Here is a 19,700-nt window from a genome sequence, read left to right on the forward strand (position 1 = left end):
TAAATTGAGGTTTAATACACATTTTTTTGGTGTTTTCCTTATGGCTGCAGGATCAGAGGGTCTGTGATGTTTTATTATGACAGTGAAACAAATTTTGAAGAACACTTTTGTTTTAAGGTTAATTTGTCATTATTTGTCATCTAAAATACTTCTGAATTTGGAAAAACTGAGCTCCTGTGAAGCTTGTGAAGGAAGCATGAGATAATAATGGAAAACAATGGAGCGATTATTATATCTCAGGTCAACTAGTCTGTTTATTAACTATTTATTTGTATAAGTACATGATTAATTTTGAAGAAAGTAATGTAGTTTTTGTCCAAAACGATTCAATATTGAGGAACTATATCATCATGTATTTCCAACATGATGTGACATATATATGGGAGTATTGCTATAATTAATAGTAAACCTGAGTCTCCATATCATAATAACTACCAGCAGTGGTCTTTATGGCTGCAGGATCAGAGGGTCTGATTTTTTATTATGACAGTGAAACTGTTTTGACCTACAACTCTACTTTACCAAAACAATGGAGCAATTATTGTATATCAGGTCAACTAGTCTGTTTATTACCTATTTATTTGTATAATACATGATTATACGTTATGACCAACAACTCTTTTTTGTTTTAAGGTTCATTTTGTCATTATTTATCATCTAAAAATACTTCTGAATTTGGAAAAACTGAGCTCACTTGAAGCTTGTGAAGGCAGCATGAGCTAATTTACCATCTGTAATGATAAAACAATGGAGCGATTATTATATCTCAGATCAACTGGGTCTGTTTATTAACTATTTTTTTGTGATCAATTGTTGAAGAAAATAATGTCGTTTTTTATCCAAAACGATTCAATATTATTATTAACTATATCATCATGTATCTCTTTTGTTTTAAGGTTCATTTTGTCATTATTTGTCATCTAAAATACTTCTGATTTTGGAAAAACTGAGCTCACATGAAGGTAGCATGAGATAATTTACCATCTGTAATTGAAAACAATGGAGAGATTATTGCATATCATGTCAATTGGTTTGGTTATTGACTATTTATTTGTATAATACGTGATTCATTTCGAAAAAAAGTAATGTAGTTTTTTATCCAAAACGTTTCAATATTGAGGAACTATATATATATATATATATATATATATATATATATATATATATACATATAAAAAGGCTAACATAAATTAGGATAAAATAGGCTAATGCTTATTATTATTATTATTATAATAATAATAATAATAACATTAATAGTAGTAGTAGTAGTGGACTTAATTGATGTTTAATACATATTTTTTGGTGTTTTGTGAAACAAATTTTAATCAAGAACTCTTTGTTGTAAGGTTCATTTTGTCATTATTTATCATGTAAAATACTTATGAATTTGGAAAAACTGAGTTCACATGAAGCTTGTGAAGGCAGCATGAGATAATATACCATCTGTAATGGAAAAAGCGATTATTGTATCTCAGGTCAACTAGTCTGTTTATTAACTATTTATTTGTATAAAACATGATTAATGTTTGAAGAAAATAATGTCCAAAACGGCTCAATATTGAGGAACTATATCACCACCACAAACCACCGCGGATGTACACACAAAAACATGTTGCGTGTGAAACTGTGCTGGTGACGTCAGCTACTTTGTCAGTCACCCAGCTCCTCCGCCGCCGCCGCCGTCGTTTCTCCGTCGAGGAGCTGCTCCTGTTTCTTTCACTGATCGCCTTTAATACATCTTTTTGTGTTTTTTTCGTGCGTTGAAAGATGGCCGCAGGTCCTCTCTCTGTCTCCTCGAACGCGTCCACAAACAACGATGGCATCCTCATCGGTGACAAAGTGTACTCGGAGGTTTACCTCACCATCGATAACTCGCTCATCCCGGAGGAGCGGTTGAGCCCGACTCCGTCAATGCTCGACGGCCTCGACCTGAACACCGAGACAGACCTCCGCATCCTCGGCTGTGAGCTCATCCAGTCGGCTGGGATTCTCCTCCGACTACCGCAGGTAACACATAAACACATTTACAAAGCGTTACTGTCGTGTGTTAACGCCGTAAAGGCCTGCTTCTTCTTCATACCGTTGGCGTGGTTGAGCCAAAATGGCGGCGGGTCCATTGTGCAAGGTTAGGCCGGATTATACAAGAAAGTCACGCGCTTCTGTTTCTGTCGTTTCTTCTGCATTCCAGGTCGCAATGGCAACGGGGCAAGTGCTGTTCCATCGGTTTTTCTACTCCAAGTCCTTCGTCAAGCACAGTTTTGAGGTGAGTTGTGTGTGAGAGCAGGTTGAGAGAGGTTTTATAGCTTCGTTGTGTTGCAGGCTTCACGTTGTGGTTACGTTTTCATGGCCGCCATGTTGTCGATGGCAACCAGAGTTTAACATGCTGGAGACAAAGAGAGGGAGATAGAGAGATAGATAGAGAGAGAGAGAGAGAGGGGGATGATGAAGATCAATATGAAACTAATCAAGTGACACTAATGAAATAACACTGAATTTAAAATATTATTGCTTTTATCTAGTGGAAATCCTCAAGTAATAAATAGATATAGATGATAGTTTTACCAGAGTTTAAACATGCTGTAAGACAAAGAGGTGGATGTAATGTTTAAGATCAATATGAAGGAAATCAGACATTCAAAGTGACACTAATGAAATAACACTGAATCTAAATGTTATTACTTTTATCTAGTGGAAGACCTAAAGTAATAGATAGATAGTAACTTTATTGATCTTGAGGGAAATTCAAGTTTCTAGCCAAACATGTTAGTAAAAAGTTAGTGGTGCAAAGTACAAAAAAAATATACCAGATATAAAAATACAAGGAGATGAATAAAACTGTTAAAACAAACATTCAAAGTAACGTTAATGAAATAACACTGAATCCAAAATATTGTTAATTTTATCTAGTGGAAGTCCTCAAGTAATATATATATATATCTCTATATAGATGTGTATATATCTATATATCTATCTATCTATATATATATATATATAGATAGATATATAGATGTGTATATATAGATATAGATATATATAGATATATATATAGATAGATGGATAGATAATAGTTGTCGACAACGTTACCAGAGTTTAACATGCTGTAAGACAAAGAAAGAGGTGGATATAATGTTATTTAAGATCAATATGAAACTAGTCAAATATCCAAAGTTAATGAAATAACACTGAATCAAAATAGTATTACTTTTATCTAGTGGAAGACCAAGTAATACACAAGTATTGAAAATATTGTACCTTACAGTCAGTCTTTAAACCTTTTTATTCTAAATTTAAATGGTGGTTGGTTGGCTGGCTGGTCAATGTAATTTTATGAAATAACACTGAATCAAAATAGTATTACTTTTATTTAGTGGAAGACCTAAAGTAATAGATAGGTAGGTATATAGTAACTTTATTGATCCCGAGGGTAATTCAAGTTTCCAGCATCACAGTTCCATAGTGCAAAACATGTTAGTAAAAAGGCTGTAAAAAAGTTAGTAGTGCAAAGTAAAAAAAATAAAAAATATACAAGATAAAAGATTTCAAACATAAAAATAAATAAAAACAGATACAAAATAATAACAAACAAAACAAGAGTAATAGTGCCCGTAAAGGAGTAGGTAGAAGTCAAACTTATATATAGTGCAGGGTAACAACTGTGATACACGACTATTAAAAAGTGCAGAAGAGACTGTTAAAAATGAGTATAGTGCATTATCTGTCCACAAGTATTGAAAATATAGCAAATGTACCTTACAGTCAGTCTTAAACCTTTTTTTCTAAATTGAAATGGTTGTTGGTTGGCTGGTCAATGTGATTTTATAAATCATGCGATCCTATCAGAAATATTGTATTTGCAAACTAGCTAAAATTAATCCTAGTAATGCAATTAGTTTAATATATATGTTTAATTGGTCTGTCTGAGAAAAGCAAACCTCAAGTGTTGGTCTTTAGAAGTGGTAAATGCTCAATCGCACCATGTGATGTACAAACACAGTGATGCATATATTTAACAGTGCTTTAAAACAGCTTCTCCTACAATGATATAATTCTCCCAGAGATATTGAAATGGTAGCTAGCATATAGGACTGGGCAATATATTGGCCATATCAGCCAGTCCTACCACCAATATGGCAAAAGCTGTCTCTTTGCTATATGTTTTGTCACATCTACTAGTAACGTGTGGGCACTCTTATCTCTGCATCTCTTATGTCTTACGTTGTGGAACTCTTTCTACCAACTTTTCGCTTCAATCATCTTCTTTCCAGATTGTTGCCATGGCTTGTATCAACTTGGCCTCCAAGATTGAGGAAGCGCCCAGACGAATACGAGACGTCATCAATGTTTTCCACCACCTGAGACAGATGAGAGGCAAAAAGTAAGTTTCGACATAGAATCCAGTCTTCTTTTTATCTTCTTTTTTTTTTTTTAATTCTTAAATGTTTTTGTTACATGGAATAAATTGCATTGCATTGGTTTTATCCAATATAATGTTGTATTATGATGATGTGTTTTTGCTGTGAAAGTGCTCTTCTGTTTATCCATGTACTCTAAACCATTTTAAAACTTTTCAGTTTCCGCTTCACTGGTAGTTTCAGAAGTGTAATTGTCTACATAAAACATCAGTTTGATGTTACACTGAAATTTATACCTCAACAAAAACTCACTTTAAAAAATTGGCGTGCATTTTTAAATTGTAAGACAAGGCACCACTGCTTTATTTGCGTGTGCCTTTGTCTTCATAGAAATCTGTTCATGTCAATACTCTAGACCTTGGCATTAACTTGGCTTCTTTTTTCCCTTGCAACCAACTAACAGCGACCAGCTACATTTACCAAAGCCTGGGTGATGTGGAATGGTACGTAAGATGAAGCAGTCGGCATGACAACCATGATGCAAGGGGGTCTCTCCTCCCCCAGGGCCACCCCACCCCCCCTCCTGTTGGAGACGCCCGTGGTCTGAGCCACCGTGGGGCACTGGGATCGGGGATGACAGGTTGGCCGAAGGTCCTTGGCCCCCGGGGCGCCTTGAGGACTCCTGTGGTTCAATCTTAAGCTTTGGGTATCTGTCCGTCAATCTGCGGACCCTTGGGTAATGTAGTCTTCTTCACTGACTGCTCCTCACTCTGCATTTTGTTTGTGCTTCAAGAGTAAAACCCCATTCACCAACTGTTCGCCAACTCATGGCTTTAATAGAAATATCACCTTGTCCGTTGAAGTTAGAATAAATTATTGGATACTTAAGTCCATGCGGGTAATGTTCTGTTTAGGGTCAGTGCATGCACTATAGCTTTAGTAGTTTGGCGTTATATACAGTGAATTTGAATCAACATTAAAGTAAGTGTACCAGTAACTATGATGCACTTGTAGCAAGTCTGTTTTTTAGATGTGGATTTGGACTTTAAAGTGTCATGTTTAGTAATAGATATCCCACTGATAATTTTTGCCATGCATGTGGTTTGTGGCATGACAGTATTCACATTTAATTTTCTGTTATTTGAGACGTCAAAATACTACATTTTGATTTGAAATTTGATCGTTGTCGGTACTGTTAAGTTGCGTAATTACTACTCACAAGTGTAGGAAGTGTTAGAAAGCTGTTCAGATCACATATCATGAATAGTACATAATGTAGGCGGTTGATAGTTCATAATAAGGAGGCTGACACACCACCTATGAACATATATTTATAGATCAGAATACATCTAGTCCAAGTCGTTGATTTTAGAAAAGTGAGGTATTTTACTGATTGCTATAAAACTGCTATTTGTAGATCTGTTTGTCTGCATCAGTAGCATTTGAACTAATCTGTGTTTAACCAGCAGATATGTTGTAGGTTGGTACAGTATCCTGTTTGCAGTGAAGGTGAAATGTAGTCATTGGACAAAGAAAACTGTATTTTTCTGATATTGTCTTCAAGTCTGGATATCCAGCTGTACTATTAACAAAAGTCAAGTAGTCAGTGGTTTGTGTTACAGTATTAATTATACTGACAGATACAGTACATTAAAATAGGTGAGAATGATTTGTGACATCTCATGATAGTAGTTTTGCGTTTTTAAAATTCACATTTGAAGATTGTGAAATGTTTTGCGCGATGGTCTGAGTTGATATTTCTGTTAAAGCTGTGACACAGGGTGAATGAGGTCGAGGGCTGTCTACAAATCCCATATGCTTTCACTGGAACCACAGGAGTCCACAAACCCCAGCAAACTGTCAGGCATGCAAACAGTTAGACCTGTTGCTTTGAGTTGGTTGAAACGGGAAAAAAGAAAAAGAGTTCAGAAAAAATCAGAAGGGCACTTTCTTTTATTATTTTTATTTCCAAAGGGGGAAACATTATTTTATTTTGATTCCTTTATAAACTAGGACTCCAAGTTCATTGATACTTGATCAGAACTACATTAATACCAAAAACCAAGTCATCAAAGCGGAACGGCGGATCCTGAAGGAGCTGGGCTTCTGTGTGCATGTCAAGCATCCTCACAAGGTGAGTCTAAGACACACTCATAACTATACACATTGGGTAGCGCAGTGTAGTTCAGCTATTGCAGCTTTAAGGGTGTTCCGCCATGCAGATGCAACCACACAGGAAGCAGCTTTAGCACACTAGTCTCACTTCTCAGAACAGGCTTGAGCTTGAACAATGACACACCTGGGGGTGTTTCTGTGTTTTTAATGTACACTCATTTTATGATTCCAGATTATCGTCATGTACCTTCAAGTCCTTGAATGTGAGAAGAACCAGACGCTGGTCCAGACCGCCTGGTAAGTTCCTTCTTAGATCTCCACTGTCCATCTCCCACAGCAGCAACCTGTGTCATGTCTGCAAGAAGTGCCACCAGACCTGGGCTAAAAATGCAGTTGAACGAGTTTCAAATGGTTGAATCACTTGAAGAGCACTTGATTTATGTGCCAGGATCTTGGGACACACCCCATATGTGGAAAACAGCACCTGTCAGATAAGTGGAATTCAAGTGCCCCTTGTGCTTTTAAGGACAAATTTGAAAAGCATTCAACAACCATTTCGCCCAGGTCTGACTGCGACGTTCCCTCACTCCATTTTAACCCTTCCACCTCTTTTTTTTTTCTGATCGAGCAATTTGTTTTATTGCAAACCTGTTACGTGTCTCACTCTCGTCTGCCCTTACATGGCTTTGCTGTAAAGTCTGTTTGATTTGCGGTGCCCAGGGAACTTGGTTTAACTTTGTCCTTTCTCTCTACTCTTTGATTAAAGGGTAGTCCATGCTGGTAAGTCACATAAAGAACCTCTGAACTCTGCCTCCTCCAACCACATGACCTCAGGAAGCTCCCCCCATTGGCTGGCTGCCCCTCTCCAGACAGCCAATCCCAATGCCGAGATTCACTGAAGGGGGCGGGCGGGCCTTTCCCAACAGCCAACATCGTCTTGTTTTCTCTTTGGTGTCCAAAAGGATTTGTATTTTTTTGGTCTTGCTACAACTGTAATACCCAGTTTTGCTAAGTAGCTACGTATATATTTATATTCTGACGTTTTTCTAGTTTACTTGCATCTAGCAATGAAGTAAACTTAGCTACAGCAGAGTAGCCTTTTTTGACCAGTTTACCTGCCTATTTTTTTTTTATATTTACAGTTGTATACTGTGTCCTGTCCCCAACTGACGTGGTGTCCAGACATGTGTCTGTCTTACAGGCTGATCCAGCTCTCAGGTTTTGCCTCCGAGGACCTGTCTCACTCACGCAGCAGTCAGAATCCAGCGACCTTGTGTTATCTATAGTAGCGTTGGCATAGCAGTGTAACACTCACCTGCCAAAGTGCAGGTCAGGTCATTTCAAGGCAGGTTAGACTGGAAGTAATCCCTGTGCGGCAGGTTTTCATTAAGTACTTGCGACAAACCTCCAGTGGAGCAGTACATATAATTTGAATGGGTGGAACTTGACACAGTGTCACCACAGTACAAAGGAGGTTTCACTGCTTTGTGATTAGTTGTATTTTTCCCTGGTTGTAGTTCCTTCTGATAATAATCTGAATGGGATCAGTGTCAAGTTAGTTTATCGGGGTTTTTACCATCATCTTTTTGTTATCACACATTTTTTGTCTCTAGGACTTCTATGTTTCTAAGGACATAGATGCTCACACCACCCTGTTCTTGCCTGATTCACATCCTGGCCATTTTGTCTTTCCTCTTTTCCTAACTCTCCCCATGGCTAATCTGATTTACCCAGTGTCCCAGACAACCCACTGACCCAATCTGTTTATAGCACAGAGATTTCACTCAGCCTAAGTAGTGAGACATAGACTGCCAACTAATGTCTTTCTAGAAAAGTCATAGTGGAATGGGGTTGCAGACAAAGGCGGTCAGTGGTCTTACTGCGCTGGAAAGCATTTATTTTAAGTTAAGCTGTTTTGCCGTTGAGCCTTACAATCAATGTGAAGGTTGCAATCTGTTGTCAGAATATGAAACCAGTGTTGCATCATTTGATTACATCAACATGCCACTGACTCACACAATCTAGCTGTTGTGCATGCCATCATACATGCCGTGTCTCCCTATTCCTTCAGATACAACAATCTGAGAGTGGCAACTGCATTCTTGGTGAATGTGTTGCATCCTTCTGCCTGCATGCTCCCCAACCCCCCCTCCTACAAGGCATGTGTCATTGTCTCAATCATCATTACTCTTGATCCAGCTACTCCGGTCATAGTTTGGTATAATGGTCTTGGCAGGTCTTCAGTAGATGATTTCCCATTTGTGTCTTCATGCTTTACCTGTGACATACAGCACTCCCATGGATGCCCCAGAGAGAAATGGACAAAGTTAAATTTGACAGATCAAAATGCATTTCGCACCTCAGTACTGTGTAACTTCAAATGTGTAACTGTTGTTGTCGTCTTTATGGCTATCAGGGCTTATGATAAATTTGATGCCGTCAGTGCATCTATGGTCAAATCCACTAACCGTTAACTATTCTCCAGTTTATCAGTGAGCAGTTAGCGTTGATGCTTGTTAAGAAATTACCCACCACAAATTTCTGGATGGTGAAGATGTCTTAGTTGTAAGAATTAGCTAGGATTTAATCAGGAATGAAAAATCTAAATCTTCATTATAAAATAGAGATAAATATAAAGCCCTGATTAGGAGTTGGCACTACAGACAAGAGATGTTGCAGATTATTGACGTACAGTAACAACTTGCGGTTAAAAGTGTGACACGTTTGAAAGTATGGGTGAGAGGTGGCTTTGTGTGGAGAAGATGCTATGTTTTTGTTTCTATGTGTTGTTTTTTCCTTCATAGGAACTACATGAATGACACCCTGAGGACAAATGTGTTTGTGAGATTCCAAGCCGAGACGATCGCATGTGCCTGCATATTCCTCGCTGCCCGAGCCCTGCAGGTAAAGAGGAAATGTTTATCTGAAACCGGTTTTCACATTGCCACGAATGCATCTTCTTGTTTTTGAACTAAATGTCGTCACCTCAAATCCTCTGTAGTTATACAATATCATACCTCCAAATCATAACTTTTTGTGCCCGTTTTCCCCCAGATACCGCTGCCATCCAGACCTAATTGGTTCCTGCTGTTTGGAGCCAGTGAGGACGAAGTGAAAGAGGTCTGCATCACCACCCTAAAACTCTACACCAGGAAGAAGGTATGCTTTTTTGAGAGAGAGCTCAGTGTTGGGATGATCTTGGATTATAATGCGATTTACAATAATTTTAGACGTTGTCTGTTAACCTGTGGAAATGTGCCACATCTCATTGGTCTACAAAGCTGTAAACGACACTGGTGTAGACTCCTTTCACTGTAAGCCATCGGGGAAACTGCCTGTCACAAAAAACAAAATTGCGGCATAGCACCATCTCCTGGAAGGTCAAGTCCGTTCAGTTTCTGTGTTTAAATATCCCGAGAGTTGAAGGAAATTAACGCCGTCTCCTTTTTTGGTAGTGATATATTAAAGCTAAAACTGAAAATGAATTAAGGTGAATTTTTATTAGATTTTACACAGGCAACATTGTTTCAGTTTAGTTTTTTAGTGATTTTGTTTTTATTTAGTTCCAGTTTACAAGAAAAAAATGTTCACTGTTTATTTTCTAGTTTTCAGTTTGCTACAATAACCCTGCTCCTTTTCCAGCCCAACTATGACCATCTGGAGAAGGAGGTGGAGCGGAGGAAGGTGTTCTTGGCAGAGGCCAAGCTGAAGTTCAAAGGCCTGAACCCTGATGGTACCCCTGCACTGTCCACACTGGGTGGCTTCTCTCCTGCTTCTAAACCCTGCTCCCCAAGTGTGGCAAAGGTGGAGGAGAAGTCCCCAAATCCCCAGACCCTCAAACCAATTAAGAAGGAGCCAGACAACCGGACTCAGGCCAACAAGAGTCCACACAACGGGTAAGAAACATACACACATACAGTATTTTATTATGAGGATATTACAGCAGTAGTCAATAATCAGTAAGTGATGTTTATTACGCCACTTATCGTCTTTTTTAATTTCACAAGCCTAATCTTATTCTCCTTTTTTCCCCCCAGCTTAAGGAAAGACGTGAAGATCGGGAGGAACAGCAGGAGCGGAAGTCGATCTCGTTCAAGAACGCGTTCCCGGTCTAGATCCCGCTCCCCTCGCAGACAGTAAGTTCATTTACAATGTAAATTATGGCAAGCCGTTACAGTAACGCTTGAAATCTGTTATAGCATTTTTCCTCGTCAAAATTGTATTCTCATTAGTCAGAATGGTTATTAAAGATAGCCATAATAACATTAGTAATTGTATTTCAAGATATCTACAAGTTTGATTGTACTGGTCAAAGTTAAAATCTTTAAATGTATGAGGGACGTGTTAACATACTTGCTTTTGTTTAACTAGCTCGATGTATTCCTCACCATCCTCTTTTCTCTTCTGCTTCCACAGTTACAACAGCAGACGCAGTCGCTCAGGTACCTACAGTTCTCGCTCACGTTCCCGCTCTCACAGTCGCAGTCCATCGCCACGGCGACATCCGCCCTCACCCCTCCTCCCCCACCTCAAGTCCAAGACCGGCCACCATGGCAATAGCGACTCCAAGCCCAGCGGGCGCCACAGCAACAGTGGAGGCGGAGGATCCGGTCACAAGAGGAAGCGCTCACGTTCTCGGACGCGGTCCCGCACTCCGGTGAAAGTAGACCGGGAACGGGACAGAGAGAGGGAACGGGAGAGGGACAGAGACCGCAGTTCCTTCGACCTCTCTACAAAGAAACACAAACACGAGAGAGGAGCTAGTCATCGAGGAGACAGGAGAGAGAGGGAGAGGTCTCGGTCCTACGACAGGGACAGAGAGAGGGAGCGTGGCCACAAGAGCAAACACCACAGCAGTAGTGGGCACTCAGGACATAGCCGTCACCGCCGCTGAGACAACACACAGACAGACACAGGCTAGCTCTAGGACTGATAGTCACTGACGTATTTTCAGTATACTCAAAACAAAACCAGATATGGCGTGTTCTCTTAATGCTGTTGAATACAGTTGACTGCCAAATGCTGCACCTCTGCCATGGTTGAGAGAACTTGCCTAGTTTGGTTTCATTTTGGGTATATTACCAGTCTAATACCAACATAGTTGGGTGTCTGGGTTTCTCATATGCATCCTGAAAATTACCATTTAAACCATATGATTTACAGGAATGTTGTTGGCTTAAGCCAAATAACAAAACATTTAGTTTTACCTCAACATTGGAGGCCTAAATCCTACACATAGCTTCTGCATGTACGAATGTCTTGGTGATAGAATAATTTGACTCCTCTACACAACAGCACACCTGTAGCTGATATTTGGCAGAGGTTGTTGATGTTGTGTTATTAAAGATTGAACATGTGCATCTGAGGAACCCAGGCTGCAGCAGTATGTACCAGCATTAAGTGGACTGTTTGTAGGTTTACTAGCCTTTTTTTCCACCCAGGTCAGACATGATCAGTGGTTGAGGAAAGGCACCAATGCAGTGTGACATCAGTCCCAGACCTGTCCTCTCCTCTTATAAGTTTTTCTTCATTTTCCCATGATACCCCCCCACACACACACACCCACCATCTCTCTAGCCTACCCTTATGTTCTTAGTTTTACATGTAAAGTTATGGACTTTGGGAAAAAGAAACTTATTTACAGTGTAAAGATGGATCGATATCTGCTGACAAAATGTGAACGCTTTGATTTATAAAAGCGAACTGCTCAGTGGAACGATTGAGTGAACAAATGTAAAAGAAATGCGATCATTCAGGAAAGATCAATATGTTTGCACATTAAGGGACTGGTGGGCAAGTGGTTTTTTTGTTAACTTTTATTTTTTTTTTGGACAGATATATGTTGCTAAAGCCGTTTTGTACAGTTTCAAAAAAGCTGACTGGTAATAGACTTGTTTTTCTTTTCTTTTTTACAGCAGGGGATGCAGACTTGAATTCATAAATTTTAGGGTTGTCAATTTGTTACACTGGTTTTTAGTCTGCATGTGTTCATGTCCAATTTTTATTCAATAAATGAGTTATGCCACTGAACTGTATGGTCTTTATTGAATTGGTGCATATTGTAACTAAATTAATCCTATTGAACAATATAATTTAATTGGTGTAATAAGCAGAGTAAAGAAACTATCGGTTTTGTATTCAATACTAAGTACACCTAATCTTTTGCTCATGAGCATTATGGGGGCGACGTGATTCAAGCCCTCATCTCAAGATCCTGGTTCTTGTAAACAGGCACAGTTAGAGTTAAAATCAAGATGAGCATGATTTGAATCATATCTACCCTAAATGTAAAGCTGAGTATTGCAGGGAGTATAATCCTATACATTTGTGTTATGACCGCCAGAGGGTGCTGTTGTCCTTACTAATACCAGTGCCCGTGTCTTCCAGCAGTCTTAACCATATTTAGAGTTGCAGATCACAATCAACTGAAACTTCTCCCGCATGCCAAGTGTGGAGGAGAACTACGGTGGCCGACGAGAGCCAGTGATTGGTTTGTCCGTTCTGGCTTTTTTCCGATATACTTTTCTAAATACTATACTATGAATTTTTTCAATTCATTTTTTTTCAACATACTATACTATGGCTTTTTTTCATAAAATTTTTACGACATACTATAGTATGACTTTTTTCATGAAATCTTTCGACATTCTATACTATGTTTTTTTCATAAAAGTTTTCGACATACTATACTATGATGTTTTTTTTATGAAATTCTTCAAAATACTATACTATGACTTTTTTCATAACTTTTTTCGACATCCTATGGCTTTTTTTTTTTATTAAATTATTTGACCTACTATACTATTTTTTTTTTTCTAAATTTTTTGGCATACTATACAATGACCTTTTTTCATGAAAATTTTCGATGACTATGACTGACTTTTTTCATGAAATGTTTCCACATACTATAATATGACTTTTTTCATGAAATACTATACTATGACCTTTTTTCATAAATTTTTTCAACATACTATACTATGACGTTTTTTTTATGAAATTCTTCGACATACTATACTACGGCTTTTTTTCATAAAATATTTCAACATACTACTATGACGTTTTTTTCATAAATTTTTTCAACATTCTATACTGACTTTTTTTTTCATAAAATCTTTCAACATACTATACTATGACTTTTTTTTCATAAATGTTTTCAACATACTATACTATGACGTTTTTTTATGAAATTCTTCAAAATACTATACTATGACTTTTTTCATAACTTTTTTCGACATACTATACTATTTTCTTTTACAAAATTTTTTGATGACTGACGTTTTTTTCATAAAATCTTTCGACATACTATAGTATGACGTTTTTTTCATATTTTTTGACATACTATACTATGACTTTTTTCATGAAATTTTTCAACATACTGTACCATGACTTTTTTTTCATAAAATCTTTCAACATACTATATGACGTTTTTTTTTATGAAATTCTTCAAAATACTATACTATGACTTTTTTCATAACTTTTTTCGACATACTATACGATGACTTTTTTTTCATAACATATTTCGACATACAGTACCATACTATGACGTTTTTTTTCATGAAATCTTTCAACATACTATACTATGATTTTCTTTTACAAAATTTTTTGATGACTATGACTTTTTTCATGAAATTTTTCAACCTACTATACTATGACGTTTTTTTCCATAATATTTTTCGACATACTTTATTATGACTTTTTTTACTAAATGTTTTGACATATTATACTGACTTTTTTTAATGACTTTCCGACATGCTATACTATGACGTTTTTTCATGAAATCTTTCAACGTACTATACTATGACTTTTTTCATAACATTTTTCGACATGACTTACATAGTAAAGTATGTTTTCCCCGTCATCCTAGATAAACTCCCGGATCTACTGTCCTCGCTCCAGGAGCTCTATTAGAAGAGTTGTTCATGTGGGAACAAATTAAACAACCCACTGTGAGTCTGAGTGCACCAAAAATTAATTTAACCTCCCTTTTCAAGTTTTAAAGACCTGTGGAAAGTGCGTTATATCTCAGAGCTGGATGTTTTAACAGACTCTGCAGCCTTCATAGCTACCTGACTCCAGTCCACCAGCAGCACAACTCACAACATTGACTTTATTGACACTTTAACTCGTTCTGCATTACCGCCACCTACTGGACTGGAGTGTAGATCAATAGATTGGCAGAAAAAAATAAAATAAAATAATAATAAAAAATAATAATAAAAATAAATAAATACAAAATAATAATTATTAATAATAATAACAATAACAATAATTATATTAATTATAATTATAATTAAATTCTCTCCATTATTCCTGTTGCCCTTAAAGGGACTATTTATAACTTTCAGAAATGCTTGTTAACAGCAACACCTGTGGTCGTTAAGTCAACGAAAGTCAGTGTCGGGCTCGTGCTTTGCTCGCTCTACGTAGACATGAACAAGCATCGCTTAAAACAGTGAGGCGACACACGTCAGCTAAAACCACAATATCACTCTATATTTCAGCTGCTTGGCAGTAATGTTAGCTGACCAGACGAAGGTCTCTCCATGAATCACTGCTGATACTAGTGTTGGCGGTCGGTGCCGGGGCTGAAGCAGGAAGAGAAACGTTATCGCCTCCCGACTGCGCCCCCAGGGAGACACCGTCACCCGGTCGGAGGGAGGCGATAATGTTTCTCGCTGCGGAGCCCCGTCACTTCACAAGACATGGGAAACCTCTGCTGGTCTGGAGGAGCTGCAGCAGTTATTTCTGCACAAACGTCCTCTGTGCAGTCTGAGAAGCACTTTGAAAATCTCGTACAAAATGTCCTGCCTGCATGACGAAGCCCAAATGTCCCTCCTGGTAGAACATGTCACCACCTTCATCCTCCACCTCTGTGCCATCTGCACCACACTCAGCTCTCCTAAACAGGACTGGTATACTCCATGCATGGTATACCCACTTTTATAACCACCATCATTTCCTATCACAGAGCCTCTGCAGCATGCTCAACAGCACACCCCTCTGCTGCTAATCATAACTATTTATATTAAGTCCCTCTGCTACCCCCTGCTGTTATTCAGGATCCTGTGAATTTTGGCCTGGAAAAAGGAACAAAAAAAGAAGAAAAAAACAGGTGTACATGTATTTTATGAGCTTTGGAAAGATGCAATGAAGATTTATCGAACAGCAGTTAAAGAAGCAAGAGCATCCTTCTTCTCAAACTTCATTTTTAGCAAACCACTCTAACCCTAATCATATAGTATACCATAGAAATGCCACGAAAAATGTCATAGTATAAACAAATTAATACAAATGGCATAGTATAGCATCTTATTATAGCATGCCATAAAAAAATAAAATAAAATAAAGTGTTGGGTCGCAGAAGGTGATCACGGCCGTGGTATGAAGATAAAGCCATTAATCTTATTTCATCTTATTTGTTGGAATTAAATGTTCCAACTAAAACTCGAACAGCTCTAAGAGGTTTGGTGCTTTCTGCTGTTAATGTAGAAAAGATATACCTGATGCCCATAATTGTGTCAAATATCATTCCCTCATACATGTTGCCAAATGGTCCATAATACTTCACACTGAGTCATCCTCTAAAGCTCATGGTTGAGCTGGTCTGACCTTTTTTCCCCCATTCCTGCGCAACAAATCTGTCTCTTGAAGTGCTTTTGAATGCTTGAAATGCGAACATTATGGCAGTTTGGGAATGACGAGTAATCGTCTCTGCCAGCCTCAGTTCAGCTGATGTGTGAAACTGGTTCCTGGATACCAACGATCACGACAGACCCCACTGTGGGAGAGAGATCCAATCTGAAAGGGTTTTGGAGTCAGAGAAAGCTCTTTGGATTGCACAAAGATACACGCATGGATGAAGGAATGCTTCGGTTTAAACTGGTGGGCATATGGAATAATTTTAGTATATTGCTGCCAGTGTTTATGTGTGTGTGCATCCTCTCGGGAGAGCACTGGAGTAACAGATAGGAGCTTTTGGCTGGAGGATCACTATCACTGTGAGCAAGGCTCAGTGAGTCAGCCCAGTAAGTGAATTCAACTGGACAAAATGAGCTAAAGCTGCTCTTGCACAGAAACAATCCCCACTCTGTTCGAATCAATTTCTCTTTTTCTTCTTGTGAAGCTCCAGGAAACCATTATTCAATTTCTTTAATTATCTCATTTGTATATATATTTATATATATATTTTTTTACTTCAAGTGACCAAAACCAAACCCAGGTGTGGAAAGACAGAGACTGGAGAGATTTCGCTGATAAAGATTTATCGTACAATTTTGTCAGGAAAAAAAAGAAGGCAGTGTCAGACATGCAAAAGGTGCAACAAGCAAATATACAATCCATAATAATACCAGTTTAACTGTCAGTAAAATACAGCATTCATTTGTTTTTGCAGTATTAATTCATAGTAATATGAACACAATGGAAAGAGGAAAGGGAAGAGAGAAGCGACATTCATTGTTTCAGTAGTCTTTCCAGACATCATTGAAGTGTTACAACAGCGCTTGTAAAAAATAAATATTGACCTTATATAAAAAAAAATCTAATAAAATCAAATGTAATTTAACAACACTCTAAAGTTAAAAAAGCCTTTCCTATGATTCTTTACACAAGGCTGATATTAATGCTCAAAAATTTATTTATACATTCAGAAACTTTAACACTTGATTTAACACATGATTGTTGAAATCTACAGCATCGTTTCCATCCTGACGTCTGCTTTCAGAACGGTTAATGTAATCTCATTGTGCCTTAAAGTAGTGAAAATACCAGCTCACTACTCTCCAGTGTGAGACGATAGATAGATAGATAGATCGATAGATAGATAGATCGATAGATAGATAGATCGATAGATCGATAGATCGATAGATAGATAGATAGATAGATAGATAGATAGATAGATAGATAGATAGATAGATGCTACAGTATCTATCCTCCAGTCTATTTACACAGCTGCCTACAAATGTATTTAATTAAGAGGAAAGTACCCTAAAACAATTGCTCATTTTGGCAGTAAATGTTGGCCCCCGAGGCTTGGAAACTAGGCCCACATGGCAGCGTGACGGCAGAGAGCGTTCAAATTGTTACTTCTTAGACATCTTTGACATTCATATGATCAGACATCCACTTCAAACACCAAGAAATCAACACTGTGCAACTGAAAAGGCAGGGCAAAGTCAGCATCATGGTACATTTACAGTAAAGCGAAGGGTAGAGGACTTTTTGAACTTCACGTACGGGTGGCGGTTGCATTTAACGTGTGCTTGCCAGCAGCTATGGTTGAGTAATATGTGTGTGTGTTTGTAGTTATAGTTCAGCACAAATACTTTTGTTTGTTCCAGCCAGCTGAACTGCCCAGAGGTTTGCCACAAGACAACTGCCAGAAAGTGTCCGTAATCAAGTGTTTGAACGTCCATGTGTATGTAAATCTGTGAATGATAATATCTGACAGTAAATAGTTGTCCTACAGCGCTAAACCTGACACATAAGTTTGTCTGCTTTAGGACAAAGGATAGTGGATAAGTGTTAAACAGGGGACAGCGATGGTAAAGCTAAAGGCGGGAGGCACAGAGACAGCAAAAAGTACGAACAATGGTAACCTGACCCGGTGGGAACGGCAGTGTTATGACTGCATGTACACAGCTAACAGGGTTTTAGATGTAGGACAAAGTACGACCAAAGAAAATGTGCTTGTCTGTCACACGAGTTGAGATTTAGACCACCTTAGGCATATTCAAAATATTCTGAACATTGCATTTCATATACTTAATCGAAACCAAAAGCATTTGATACCAAAGAGGAGAGCATAATGCTTCCACCTGTGGGCAGACACACACCTCACATGTGGATCCAGATAAAGCAAAACAATTGATTGGCTACGGCCGACCATGAATGTCTGGAGCAGGCAGCTCAGAGCTTAACTGGGTCAAGACGTTTGTCATCCGCATCCTGGTTGGTGAGTAACATAAGGGACTTATAGTGCTGCACATATGTAGGCTCTACTGCCACAGGCTGTGATTTTTCAGGTGGAAAGATGTAAAAACTGAGACCGTTGTGGTCTTAGAGCTCATATGTTAACAGTCAGATGCTCACTTCCACTTAATCCAGTCTCGCAGTTTTAACACAAGACCACAAAACACACAAGCGTTTAAACTCTAACCTTTGGAAAGGGCCTGTTTTAAAATGATGGAGATGGAGATTGCTGCGTGTCACCTTCAGTCTCTCGCTGTCAAAACGTTTCACTGAATCGTCGATTGAAATTAAATCAGTATGACTGACCTGGCACAGTCTCTAAATCCACTGTGGTCTAAACTCCACGATTAAGCAACAGTTGAGCTGACACACTGCTCCTCGTAAAACGTGGAGTGAATAGTTGCAGACGGTTCTTGTTCGGGAAAGCCAAAAATAGCCCGGTCCATACAGTATGGAGATTGCAACAGAACATAAATCTGACCACAGCATTAACTCTGGGGGTTTGCTTCATAAGTCAATTTAGTACGAGAGCAGACACAGAAAACAGGCTCAAAATGTTTTCTTCAAACAAGATGCTCTTATATGTTGGAAGAAACATTTATGAATTTTAATCAGCTGTTGTCTACTGACTATTGGTTGGGAAAAAAAAGTTTTGTTAGTGATGAAAAATACAGTATAAATCAAAAATACATGATACAAATCATTTTAAAACACTGGATTAAATATGTACAGCTATATTCCACATGAAAACAATATGTATATTACAGAAATAGTTCTACATTTTAGGAAATACACCTTTTAGCTTTCTTGCTAAGAGTTAGGGTGCTTTCAAACCTAACCGGTTTGGTTCGGTCTCTGCAGCTCTCTGTGAGCTCCGCAAACCATCTCTGTGGGAGCAGTGCTCAAGCTTTTCCGCAGAAATATAAATTAGGTATAAAGGTCAAGAGGTTGTGATTTTACAAGGGGTTATATGTGGGACTATTTCTTGGTTGGGAGCAGTGACTTCATGAAGTCTTTACGTCACTATGAGGTTGCCAGGCAACCAGCGGAGAACCCAGGAAGTCACTGCGCCTGGCAGAGAAATAGTCCCGTACATAGCCCCCCATAAAACCACAAAAAGTGTTTTACTTTGTTTTTTGTACGGATTAAATAAACGAAATATAAGTTGTTGACTAGTACGCGGGATATGTTCACTTTTAGACAGAGCCAGGCTGGCTGTTTCCAACCACATTCCTTTATGCTAAACTAAGCTAAGTTAACTGT

The 19,700-nt window shown here is 38.3% G+C and overlaps 1 protein-coding gene across 1 annotated transcript; it reads left to right on the plus strand.

Annotated features, from left to right (window-relative positions):
• Positions 1-1,614: 1,614 nt before the first annotated feature.
• On the plus strand, positions 1,615-12,497 carry ccnl1a (cyclin L1a). The gene is made up of 10 exons (XM_074641677.1): positions 1,615-2,007; positions 2,189-2,263; positions 4,266-4,375; positions 6,366-6,486; positions 6,700-6,764; positions 9,272-9,371; positions 9,522-9,626; positions 10,110-10,363; positions 10,505-10,603; positions 10,884-12,497. Exons 1-10 carry the CDS (start codon positions 1,768-1,770, stop codon positions 11,359-11,361), a joined length of 1,647 nt encoding a protein of 548 aa, XP_074497778.1. The 5' UTR covers positions 1,615-1,767; the 3' UTR covers positions 11,362-12,497.
• The last annotated feature ends 7,203 nt before the right edge of the window (positions 12,498-19,700 follow it).

Source organism: Sebastes fasciatus, chromosome 7 (assembly GCF_043250625.1).
Source record: "Sebastes fasciatus isolate fSebFas1 chromosome 7, fSebFas1.pri, whole genome shotgun sequence".
Classification (NCBI taxonomy): domain Eukaryota; kingdom Metazoa; phylum Chordata; class Actinopteri; order Perciformes; family Sebastidae; genus Sebastes; species Sebastes fasciatus.